The sequence below is a fragment of the Rhinoraja longicauda genome, chromosome 24, assembly GCF_053455715.1.
Source record: "Rhinoraja longicauda isolate Sanriku21f chromosome 24, sRhiLon1.1, whole genome shotgun sequence".
Classification (NCBI taxonomy): Eukaryota; Metazoa; Chordata; class Chondrichthyes; order Rajiformes; family Arhynchobatidae; genus Rhinoraja; species Rhinoraja longicauda.
The window spans coordinates 31,616,459-31,628,862 of record NC_135976.1 but is presented as its reverse complement, the minus strand read 5'-3'; the positions used below and the strand labels follow the sequence as shown (position 1 = coordinate 31,628,862).

General features: G+C 43.6%; 1 protein-coding gene across 8 annotated transcripts in view; it reads left to right on the top strand.

Moving 5' to 3' along the window:
• zc3h11a (zinc finger CCCH-type containing 11A) overlaps positions 1-10,446 on the top strand; it is a 30,715-nt gene extending 20,269 nt beyond the window's left edge. For all 8 annotated transcript variants that reach the window (XM_078420999.1, XM_078420998.1, XM_078421006.1 and 5 more), the window contains 7 exons: positions 731-1,063; positions 2,888-3,100; positions 3,194-3,285; positions 4,871-5,180; positions 6,668-6,843; positions 6,981-7,048; positions 7,701-10,446. In XM_078420999.1, coding sequence (XP_078277125.1) covers positions 731-1,063; positions 2,888-3,100; positions 3,194-3,285; positions 4,871-5,180; positions 6,668-6,843; positions 6,981-7,048; positions 7,701-7,953 — 1,445 coding nt within the window. In that variant the 3' untranslated portion in view covers positions 7,954-10,446. The remainder of the gene's footprint in view (positions 1-730; positions 1,064-2,887; positions 3,101-3,193; positions 3,286-4,870; positions 5,181-6,667; positions 6,844-6,980; positions 7,049-7,700) is intronic.
• Positions 10,447-12,404: the final 1,958 nt, after the last annotated feature.

Sequence of the window (12,404 nt, the reverse complement as noted above, 5' to 3'; positions counted from 1 at the left end):
TTGTAACCTAACCCATCCAGACCAATGGATTATGCATGTTCCCTGACCCATTCCAAAAGAGATGATCTACAGTTTCTCGTCCAACTGCAGTGGTGAAACCTACACCCGTGAACCTGCTGCTTTATGCTAAGATAATTTGTATCTGATGCAGTCCAATCTAATCTTAGCATCTTGCCTAATATAGGAATCGTGTAAAAGACAGCCCTGGCAATGCTATGTCCCAATATTCCAGCAGATTTTGCTTCCCCAAATTTTGCCTTTCTATTGCTGACATAGGTTTGGGAGAACAACTTGATAATGAGTATTGCTGTTTGCTAAAAAAAATATTGTGTACCTATCCACGGCATTTTGTGGGTTTTAGTCTTAGTTTTACGTTTTGGAACAGGCCCTTCGGCCCACCAAGTCCGCACTGACTAGCGATCCCACGCATTAACACTATCCTACACACACCAGGGGAAATTTACATTTATATCAAGCCAATTAACCTACAAACCTGTACGTGTTTGGAATGTGGAAGGAAACCACAGATCTTGAAAAAAAACCACGTGTACTCTTCAGATCTCCTCAGTAATTAGTATTGCATTGCACAGCTGCAGCATTGGGTACAATACAGGACACGTAGAAATTTCAAATGTGTTACACTTCGTTTGATCAGTTGTTAGACTCCATCCAGTTTCAGGTTGGCAGCCTGTGGAGTGCTATAAACGACTAAATATTTTACACTTTGCAGAAAAGCCTGTGCATAAACCAGAAGGCCCTGGAGAAATAAGGGTGAAAACCTTGGAAGAGATTCGCCGTGAGAAGGCTGCCAAGAGGGACCTCGGTGAGAGCAACGGAGAAATCGGAGTTGGCGTTGCTACTTCTAACACGTCTGCCCAGACCTGCAATTTGCTGGAGGAGGCGTCGAAAATCATTAGGACTGTTCGGGTGAAGACGACATCAGACTCTGTATCGAAGAAGCAGGGAAAGAACCAGGAAGAGACTGCAAAGGATAATCCAGCTGCAAAGCAACCTGAAGCTGATCCAAAAAAAGATAAGAGCCCTCCAGTTGCTAAAGTCAAAGGTGTGTTCTTTTTTTAAAAAATCTGTCTTATTGATAATTGGTATCAAGTTTTATGAAATAGGCTTTTTCATAAGTCGGCGACGTGTTATTTTTATTATTATGCATAAATATCCATTTCTCCCATTAAGACGTGCTGATAATTGTGCAGGCTGGTTGCTGTCATTATTCTTCTACACATCAGTCTTGTCCTGGATTTGTCCCCAGGAGCCTTGCCACATTGCCTTACATTCATCAGAGCATCCAGTCACTTATGTCCTAGCATTTCTGAAAATCTTCCCTCATGCTATCACTTCTCTGACTTCAAAGGTCTCCCTAACAACTAACATCTGATCATGCTGTTCAATGCCTCTCCTTGCTTAAGTTTCCTCGAGATATTGGAGAAACGAGGAACTCGAGATGTGTAGGAAGGAACTGCAGATGCTGGTTTACACCGAAGATAGACACAAAATGCTGGAGTAACTCAGCGGGTCAGGTAGCATCTCTGGAGAGAAGGAATAGGTGATGTTTCGGGTGGACTCAAAAAGTCACCCATTCCTTCTTCCAAAGGAACTCCAGATGCTGGTTTCCCAAAAAAGACAGAGCTGGAGTAACTCAGTGAGTCAGGCAGCATCGGTGGAGAACATGGATAGGCAACCTTTTTGGGTCAGCCTGTAACATCACCCATAATATGTTCCCATTGTTGGGCGAGTCCAGGACCAGGGGCCACTGTCTTAGAATAAAGGGGAGGCCATTTAAAACTGAGGTGAGAAGGAACTTTTCACCTCAGTTGTGGAATTCTCTGCCACAGAGGGCAGTGGAGGCCAAATCACTGGATGGATTTAAGAGAGAGTTAGATAGCGCTGTAGGGGCTAGTGGAATCAAGGGATATGGGGAGAAGGCAGGCATGGTTATTGATTATGGATGATCAGCCCTGATCTCAATGAATGGTGGTGCTGGCTCGAAGGGCCAAATGGCCTCCTGCACCTATTTTCTATGTTTTTATCACCTGCCCACATTCTCCAGAGATGCTGTTTGATCCTGCTGAGTGACTCCAACACTTTATTTTTTAACCTCTAGATAGTTATGACTATATATACTTTGCTGTAGACACAAAATGCTGGAGTAACTCAGCGGAACAGGCAGCATCTCCGGAGATGCTGCCTGTCCCGCTGAGTTACTCCAGCATTTTGTGTCTACCTTTGATTTAAACCAGCATCTGCAGTTCTTTCCTACATTTGCTGTATATATTTGTCAAAATTTCTTTGGCATAGTAAACTCTGGTCAGCCTCTGTGTACGTTATATCGTCAAATTTTTCTGTTAATTGGAAATTCTTATTTTTTGGGTAGTTGTAATGCTTCTGGGGTATAATATATAATTTTGTTTTTTGCCTGAAATATTATTATTATTTTTTTTTTTTTAACTCTTTGAAGCACAGGAATCTGAGGTGCGATCTTCTAGAGGTGCTAAAAACACAAGGGGAATAGAAATGGTGAATGCACAAAGTCTTTAACCCAGTGTAGGGGAATCACAAATGAAAGGACATTGGTTTAAGGTTAAAAAATAAAAAATTGAATAGGAACTTGAGGAGCAACGTTTTCCACACAGAAGGGTATTGGGTATGTGAAACGAACAGCTGGAGGAGGTAGTTGAGGCAGGGACGATAACAACATTTAAAAGACATTTAGCAGGTACATGGATTGGAAAGATTTAGAGGGATATGGGCAAACGTACCTGAAGATGGGGTATCCATCTGGGCCTGAAGGGCCTGTTTCTGTGCTGTATGACTCTATAACTCATTAAACTTCATGATCGTTGTGGAAAATCTAATCAGTGTTGTTTTACAGTGAAATGTCAGAAGGCAAGCCCTGATGAAAGTGGAATGAAGATGAAGTCGTTGGAACGATTAAAGATTAAAACTTTGGAAGAGATTCGACATGAGAAGGCTCTGCGACGACAAGACAACCAGGAAAGCTCTGTGGCATCGCAGCAAACTGAGAAGCCAAGGACCGAGGCTCAACCTGCCCGGAAGAGACTACTGAGAATTGCCAAACCTACAGGTGAGATGGCTAAACCTTGGTTTGATGTTCACTTGCCGCCTGGATACCAGCACCCCTCTCTACATTTTTAAACGTTGTATTTCTCTTATGCAGAAGTTGTCAAGCCAGAGAAGGTGGATAAAGAACCAGTGGATGTGCAATTAGTAGACAGGGATGTCCAAGTAGACTTGACAGAATTTCAAAGGGTGAGTGCACTTTTTTATTTTTTTTAATTTTTTTTAGAGATACAGCGCAGAAACAGGCCCTTCGGCCCACCGGGTCCGCGCCGCCCAGCGACCCCCTAACACTATCCTACACCCACTAGGGACAATTTTACATTTGCCCAGCCAATCACTTTGATGGCAGACCAAAAACTTGCTTCATTCTCTCAGTAGTACTTGCGTCAAGAGTCAGCTTTGTTTAATTGTCAACAGAACAATAAAATTCTTAGTTGCAGAAGCTTAACAGGCATATAACACGATACACAAAGATAATATATAATCGACAAAAATCCAATAAGTAACTCCAATACACGGACAAATAGTAAACTAAAGGTTGTTACAGTGATAAAAACAAACGTCCGATAGTACCTGGTGTGGTACTTTATTTGACACATGTACCGAGGTACAGTGAAATTCATTTTTGCAGACAGTTGAGCACAAGTATCACTATACATAAGCACTTGAATATATATTAGATAAACAACTCTGATACAGTACGAGTGTAGCAGTGGTACACTGAGACAGTGTACAGAGTCGCCAGTTTAGTGTCATTTTCAGTCCCAGTTTTGATGTAAGTGCAGGAATCTTGATCTGATCATGAAGGTCTGCCCTGGCAGCATTGCAGGGTTGGCCTGGCCAAAGGTATAAGTGATGGCCAAAATGATGAGACACAAACAGGCCAGGGAGCACTAATCACAAACTGTTCCACAAAGCTATTTTAGGAAAGTCAAAGTAGATTAATTTATAGATCAGACTTTGAAGTATGACATTTTTCGGCCTTGTATCTTGGATAGACCACATGTGGAGTACTGTCTCCAATTCTGATTGCTATATTATTTTAACATTGCAAAAAACAAAATTGACAAGAATATTATCTGAACTGCGAAGTTATAACAGTAATGAGATAAATTTAATCTGTTTTGGGGGGGGGAGAATTATAGTAAAGGAGGTGACCTAATGGAACTCTTTTTAAAGTTCAGAAAGATTTTGATAGAAAATATACTGTCCTTCAAGAGCAAAAATACTGCAAAACTGGAGGTCTTCAGTACGATTTTCGGTAAAAATTTAAAAGACATTTCAGTAGTGAAAAATTAACTGGTACACAGCATTGATACATTTAAGAGAAAGTTAAGTAAAGCAGTGGATTATGACAGAGACACAAGGATGGGATGCTGCTCAAAATAGTGAAAGGCCTGGATAGAGAGAATGTGGGGAGGATATTTCCACTAGTGAGAGAGTCTAGGACCAGTGGCCATAACCTAAAAATAAAAGGACATGCCTTAGAAGATGAGATGAGGAGGAATTTATTTTGTCTGAGGGTGGTGAATCTGTGGAATTCATTGCCAAGTCAATGGATATTTTTACGGTGGCGGTTGACAGATTTTTGATTGGTAAGTGTCAGGGCAAAGGCAGGAGAATGGAGTTGACAGGGAAAGATAGATCAGCTATGATTGAATAGCGAAGTAGACTTTATGGGCCGAATGGTCTATTTCTGCATCAAAATATGATAAATTAGGGTTATGGCAAAATGGTTTGCTTCTCACTTATGAATAAAATTCTGTCGCTTTAGCCTGAAACTAGAAAGGAAGCTCCGAGATTGCTGAACGTGCAAGTTAAAAGCTTTGAAGAAATACTGAAGGAAAAGCGCCTTCGACAACTACAGGGAACTGAGAGGCAGCAGTGCCGAACTGCGGGGACAGAGTTGACTGCAAACAGGACGAACAGCGAGAGTCAGGGTGCGGAGAAGCATAAACAACCGGCAGTTTCTCTGGATCTGAAACCAAATGACTTTCTTGAAGTTGAACAAGTGGCTGTTCAGTCGGAAGAAAACCTGATTGTTGCCAAACCTGAAGTGGCAGAAATTCCACTTGCTTTGAAAGGTATTTGTCTTGTGGTTATATTTGCAGTATCCTCTGGTTGTTCACCTCCATGTTTTTAACCTCTGCAGTTAACAACTTTTACAGTTGTTTTTAAATGCTGTTCCTAACTAATATTAAAATTGTCTGAAGAAAGGTCCCGGGCTGAAATATCACCTGTCCATGTTCTCCAGAGATGCTGCCTGACCTGCTGAGTTACTCCAGAGTTTTGGTTTAGGTTGGAGACGGTGAGGAAGCAAACCCTTCGGTCATCCGAGACCACACCGACCATCGACTGCTTGTACCCTAGTTCAATGTTATCCCACGTACAAACTGTGGACAGACAGCACCCGTAGTCGGGATCAAACCCGGGTCTCTGGCACCGTAAGGCAGCAACTCTACCGCTGTCACCATGTTGGCACTTTGTGTCCTTTTCTTTAAACCAGCATCTGCAGTTTTTTGCATCTAAATGTTAAAATACAACTGAAACACAAAGGAGAAATTAAAATAGTAAAACTGGAGCCCGGATTCCAGGATGATTTCCTTGTGGCATATGCAAGAAAATAACTGCAGATGCTGGTATAAATCGATTGAAGAAGGGTCTCGACCCGAAACGTCGCCCATTCCTTCTCTCCTGAGATGCTGCCTGACCTGCTGAGTTACTCCAGCATTTTGTGAATAAATACCTTCCTTGTGGCATATGGTGTGAGTTACTATTTTTTAAATGGGGTTCATAAGTAAATTACCTTCTAAAACTAAGGTTTCATAGATCAATTTGAATTAAGATGTAATGATGGCCTATTGAATTGAGCTAAATAAAAACACAAAATGCTGGAAATGTTCAACAGGTCAGGCCGCATCTGTGGGAAGAGGAACCAAATTAACGTTTCGGGTCAAATGTCTCTTTTTGTGTTCTTGTTTGTCAAAGAGTCTCTGACCTGAAACATTAACCCTGCTTCTCTCCTCCCATATTTACAGCCCGAGTTATTGAATATTTCCAGCATTTTCTATTTAGTTTGGGATTTCTACCATCTGCAGATATCTTCTAATTTCTTCTGCGCTGTGGGTTTCCTACATCATAGTTTAGTTTAGAGATACAGCGTGGAAACAGGCCCGTTGGCCCACTGAGTCCGCACCGACCAGAGATCCCCGCACATTAACACTTTCCTACACACAATAGGGACAATTTACATTTATACCAAGCCAATTAACCTATAAACCTGTACGTCTTTAGTGTGGGAGTAAACCGAATATCTCGGAGAAAACGGGGAGAACGTACAAACTACAGACAGCACGTGTAGTCAGGATCTTTCCTGAGTTTCTGGCGCCGTAAGGCAGCAACTATCGCGGAACCACCTGGTAGTTACTCTAGCGGATGATTGGGTTCGATCTTTGCAGTTGAAAGATCCATGCTGACCTATTTATTAACTTTTCATTGGATAGATTTATCATGCACACGATTGGATTGGGTTGCATGAATCTGTTTTCTGATTCTCCTATCTGCCTTGCAGTCAAACCCAAATTAAACGTGAAGCCGTCAATTGTGAAGAACTCTTGCCCCGTGAGGATCAGCCAGAAGCGCAAATCCCCGGACATCCATCCCACCACAGTTATGGCAGTCAAGCCCCTCAACACCGTGACCACTGATCTGGTGAACCAGCCACCAGCTTCTGAGAAGATCGTCACGGTAAGAATCTCTGTTATTAGCACGCTTCAGTTCATCTGTTGTAGAATGGGCTTGAAAATGGGCTGTTACTAACTTAACTTGAAAACCCCAAAGATTATTAAAGATGCACTTTATAATAATGCTTTTATTTCTTCCAGTCTGGGCCACCACCTGTCCAGGAAGAAGAGACAACCTCTATACAAGTGCCAGAGAAATCCCAGGGAAGGTAAGGTCTCCATGGTGTTATCCTCCACAGATAGTTTTAATTTCTGCAAGGTTTTATAATCCTTAACCTGCCTATGAAGATATCGCGGAGGGTAGTGAGTGCCTGCATACACTGCTGAATGTGGTGGTTCCGGCAGGCAGATAGATTAATGGTGTTTAAGAGACTTGGATAGGTACATGGATATGCAGGGAATGGGAAGAAATGGATTATGTGCCAGCAGATGAGTTGGTCTTGGCATCATATTCGGTACAGACATTGTGGGCTGAAGGGCCTGTCTTGTGCTCTACTGTTCTTGGTTTAGTGATATAGTGCGGAACCAGGCCTCTGGGCCACTGAGTCCGCGCCGACCAGCGATCCCCATACCACTAGCATTAGCTGACACACCAGGGAAATTTTACAATTTTTACTGAAGCCAAATTAACTGACAAACCTGAAGGTCTTTGGAGTGTGGGAGGAAACTGGAGCACCAGGGGAAAACCCACGCGGTCACTGGGAGAATTTACAAACTCCGTACAGACTGTACCTATAGTCAGGATTGGACCAGAGTCTTGGCGTTGTAAGGCGGCAACTTTACTGTTGTGCCACCATGCTGCCCGTGTTATAGGTTCAAGAAGACAAATGATCGCAGTTGACTTTACTCCTTATTTTTCAGGCTCAATCTCACTGAAGACAGCATGCCAACAAGCAGGTTGCAGACTGGTGTAGAAGCTTTCTCTCCTCCCCGATTGCCTGCTAAAGTTCGGAGGCTGAGCTCCATGACATCCAAGGCTGCAGTATTGGAAGCTGACTTTGAAGAACTAATGAAGGAATTCTCGGATGATAAACTTGAAGCGGAGATCGATCTGGATCCCGGGAAGGACGAAGATGACTTGTTACTTGAGCTGTCCGAGATGATCGACAGCTAAATAGCATGCTGGGTGTTCTTTTGGACCTGCTCAAATAGATTTGGACTTTTCTGGGTAATAAACAGAGACTAACTTGGACCTGCATTTTGTAATGGACAGGCCTGTCTATTTTTAAAGCTGTAAACATATTACTGCATCTGCATATGGGTGCAGACAAAAGTCACGTCTATTTTAAACATGCTGATACTGCGACCAAATTTGTTAATTGTGACCTCTTCACTGCTGGCCACACTTTCTTCTGACCCCAAATCCATGAAGATATCACCCCCGAGTTTTGCTTTAGGTGGTTTAAGGGGTCAGGTGATCTTTCTGGATATGCTTTTCTGCCTGAAAAATCCTTTGTTGAAAGATCTGTGTCCAAAAGCTGAGGAGAAGTACCACAGATGCAAACCTTGTGTCGTTCCTGAGGCCTAATCCTTTGACAGTCTAATCTCACTTGCCTTTGATAATAAACTAACTCCGATTTCGTGGAGCAATGCCGAGGTTAAGACCCCCCCCCCCCCCTCGGAAAAGATGTGAAGCAGCCCAAGTGCGTCTTTTTGTTTTGTTCTTACAAAAACAAAAGGAATTTGTTCATTGTTTTCACAAATCTATCATTGCAAATTGGTGCTTGGCTTGAGATCTGTATCACATGAAAGCATCTGACAACACAAATTAGAATCTCAAGACTTCCAAGTCAATTTTTGATGAGTATCTGTCTAATCTCAGTGTCGGGCATGTATCATTGCAATTTGTCTGTACAATACATGGTACAGGGATTCCTCCAAGTTGCATTGGCAGTTTGAGAATTTTAATTTTCGGTTACCAGAATTTCTGACAATGTTTCTGGATAGTATAATGTTACTGTTAGATGATTTTTTTTTTTTTTACCCTTCAGCATTTCCTCTGTTATTTTTGTCTTCTGCTGTCAGTCTAATTATATTCCCACGTTCAGTATTTTTTTTTGTGAAGTGTGAGTCTTTAGTGGCTTGATGAGAACAGTCGTGATGTTGGCAGGCCATTGTGACCCATGTCTATGAAGGTGATTTATTAGCTGTTTTCACGTTGCGTAGCACATTGCTCTTGCAGCAAGACGTCGGTGTAACAGCAGAGGGGAGAAACAAGATACGAGTATCCCCAAGTTACTTTAAAACAGTACGCAAATGATGGCAGAAAATGTGATCAGAGGTTTGAATTGAGACGGAAAAACTAGTCCAATCCTGAAGCCAGAGGATCGACGGCATTTATCGTCAGTGCGGCTAGTTTGTAAAGAGGGACGAGATATGCTTGCACAAGCTCCCGGACTCTTAAAAGATTGTACATGTCAGGGAGAGGTCGGAAAAAGATTTAGTATTGCCAACATTGAAATGCCCAACACAGACCATGGAAGTAAAACTGGTGTGTGGTAGCTTTACCCAGTCTACACGTAGCACACCATTGAAAGATGAATATCCCCAGGACCCCTGTCGTAAACCCCAGTTATCTCTTCTCACAGTCCATTTATTCAGATGGAATAGATTGCCAAAGTCAACCTGATTTTCTGGTCAGTGACTCCGCTGATCAGTGTAAAATTGGATGGGTGCAAAGAACTAAAGAACGTCATCTTCTCCCATGGGACCGATGAAGAGGCCTGCAAGGAAAAAAATCAGTCTTGAAATTGGACGTGTCCAGTGTGGGTTTTAATCGGAAGAGGAGAAACATAAAGCATTGCGTTTTGCTTCAGGGAGTTGGTTCCAAGCTGGTTGTGTTTGTAGTGCCTTAAGTTTTGATGGCTGACTTCAATGGAGTATTTCTCCTTGAGCATCTATTGATGTGTGCGACCAGGACGTTGCTGCTCACGATCTTTGCTCACCGGAAATAATTCCACAACTTGTGAGGATGCATTTAACATGGGGTAGGAGCAGAAGACCAAGATAAACGTTCTTGGTGCTGCAGAATTGGAAGCTGGCTCGAGCTATTCCACCCGAGCAGAGCACTTTTGGGTACCAAAAGGACCATGGAAATAAATGGCCTGGGAGATCACTCTGCTTGTTGGATCTTGGTCAGCTTCTTGTACCTCAATGTGACGGAGCCCCCGCTTTCCTAATTCGTAGAGGGAAGGGAGAAAAAGCTTTTAAGGCTTTTGTTTATAAACACCACAGGTATTTTACAACACTGAAGCACGCAGCCTTATGTTCGAGAACAGTTCCCACCCTGTAAATATTTCGGCTGCTTTTCAAAAGCAGCCTCTCCTATAAGTATTCTGCCGAAGCAATGCTATCAATCTCTTGTGAAACTTTGTAAATATTGTTCTTTTGTTGTCCAATTATGGTTCGGACTCGAGTTGACTAAAATTTGTGTTTAAGATCTGTGGGAGACTGTCTTGTGTTCCTAACGTTTCTGCCTTTTGACTTTCTCTAGTACTTTTGATTTTATTGTTTCAAACTGTACATCCATGGAAATGGGTGATTTATTTATGACTGTATGCAGACACCAAAATATAATAATTTCTGTAATAAAGGGACTATTGTTCAATTTTTGCATCTTGCTGTGATTTGCTCAACTTCAGTAAACATAGGTTAAAAATAGAATAAAATGGCTCTGTGACAGATTAAATCATTGCTTTTCCATACGTATCAAATGTGAGAAATCAAGGTAACATTAATGCACTGTATTGTACTCTTTTCCAACATTGATTCTGTGCATTTTAATGCAGGAGTATTTACTTTGCTTACGACAATCATCAGTTAGGATGATTTTGTTTTAATGTGTTACCCTTGAATATTAAACAGTTTCATCAATTTGCAATGTGTTACACAATTTAACATTCATAGTGTAAGTTAGAATGACCTTTTTTATCAAGAATTGCTGTTTTCCCCTCAGTAAAATGTAAAATGGTCATTTTTTGTTCCACGTTCAATGGTCTGCTCAAACTTGCATGACTAGTCTAGCTGTGGAACGCATTAAAATCCAATCTACCAAGCAGCTTTGACCCACTGTAGTTTGCCTACTGCTACAACAGGTCTGTACATGGTGGATGGCTGGATTGTAATCACACACATAAAAGCTTTTCACTGTAGAGGCAGGAAACATGTTCCCAATGTTGGGGGAGTCCAGAACAAGGGGCCACAGTTTAAGAATAAGGGGTAGGCCATTTAGAACGGAGATGAGGAAGAACTTTTTCAGTCAGAGAGTGGTGAAGGTGTGGAATTCTCTGCCTCAGAAGGCAGTGGAGGCCAGTTCGTTGGATGCTTTCAAGAGAGAGCTGGATAGAGCTCTTAAGGATAGCGGAGTGAGGGGGTATGGGGAGAAGGCAGGAACGGGGTACTGATTGAGAGTGATCAGCCATGATCGCATTGAATGGCGGTGCTGGCTCGAAGGGCTGAATGGCCTACTCATGCACCTATTGCCTATTGTAATCGCGGTACACGTGACGGCAAACCAAACCAAACCAAAGACTTGACTATTCTAATGGTTTCTAAGTTGAACCAGGTTCCATTTAAGAGCTTGTCCATAAATGCAGTCGATATCTGAACTTGCAGTGCAGGCTGTCGGGCATTAATTCTGCACCACGCCTAACTGACCACTTTCTCAGCAGCATGTGCTATGCAAAACCCTGACCACACTCCTAGCTGCACGCAATGGGCATGTATTCTGCATAACCCTGGCCACACACACTCCCAGCTGCAAGCAGCAGACATGCACCCTACACCATGCATAACTGGCTACTCCAAACTGCATGTTGTCTGTACCCTGGCCATTTTAAGCTGCATGCACCCTGCACAACTCTGGCCACTCTGTGCTGCATGCACCCTGCACAATGGCCACCCTCAGCCGCATGCACCCTGCACAACTCTGGCCACCCTCAGCCGCATGCACCCTGCACAACTCTGAGCCGCATGCACACTGCACAACTCTGGCCACACTGAGATGCCTGCACCCTGCACAACTCTGGCCACACTGAGAGGCCTGCACCCTGCACAACTCTGGCCACTCTGAGCTGCCTGCACCCTGCACAACTCTGGCCACTCTGAGATGCCTGCACCCTGCACAACTCTGGCCACACAGATGCCTGCACTCTGCACAACTCTGGCCACTGAGCTCCCTGCACAACTCTGGCCATTGAGCTGCCTGTACCCGGCACCACTCTGGCCACTGTGAGCTGCCTGCACCCTGCACCACTCTGGCCATTGAGCTGCCAGCACCCACCACCACTCTGGCCACACTGAGCTGCCTGCACCCAGCACCCTGCACAACTCTGTCCACTGTGAGTTGCCTGCACCCAGCACCACTCTGGCCACACTGAGCTGCCTGCACCACTGTGAGCTGCCTGCTGCCTGCACCCTGCACCACTCTGGCCATTGAGCTGCCTGCACCCAGCACCACTCTGGCCACACTGAGCTGCCTGCACCCTGCTCCCTCCACCTTGTTGTTGCTGCAGCTGGAGGAGGCCCCCCCCCCCTGGCCGGGGGTGACGTCAGCTCCCACAACCC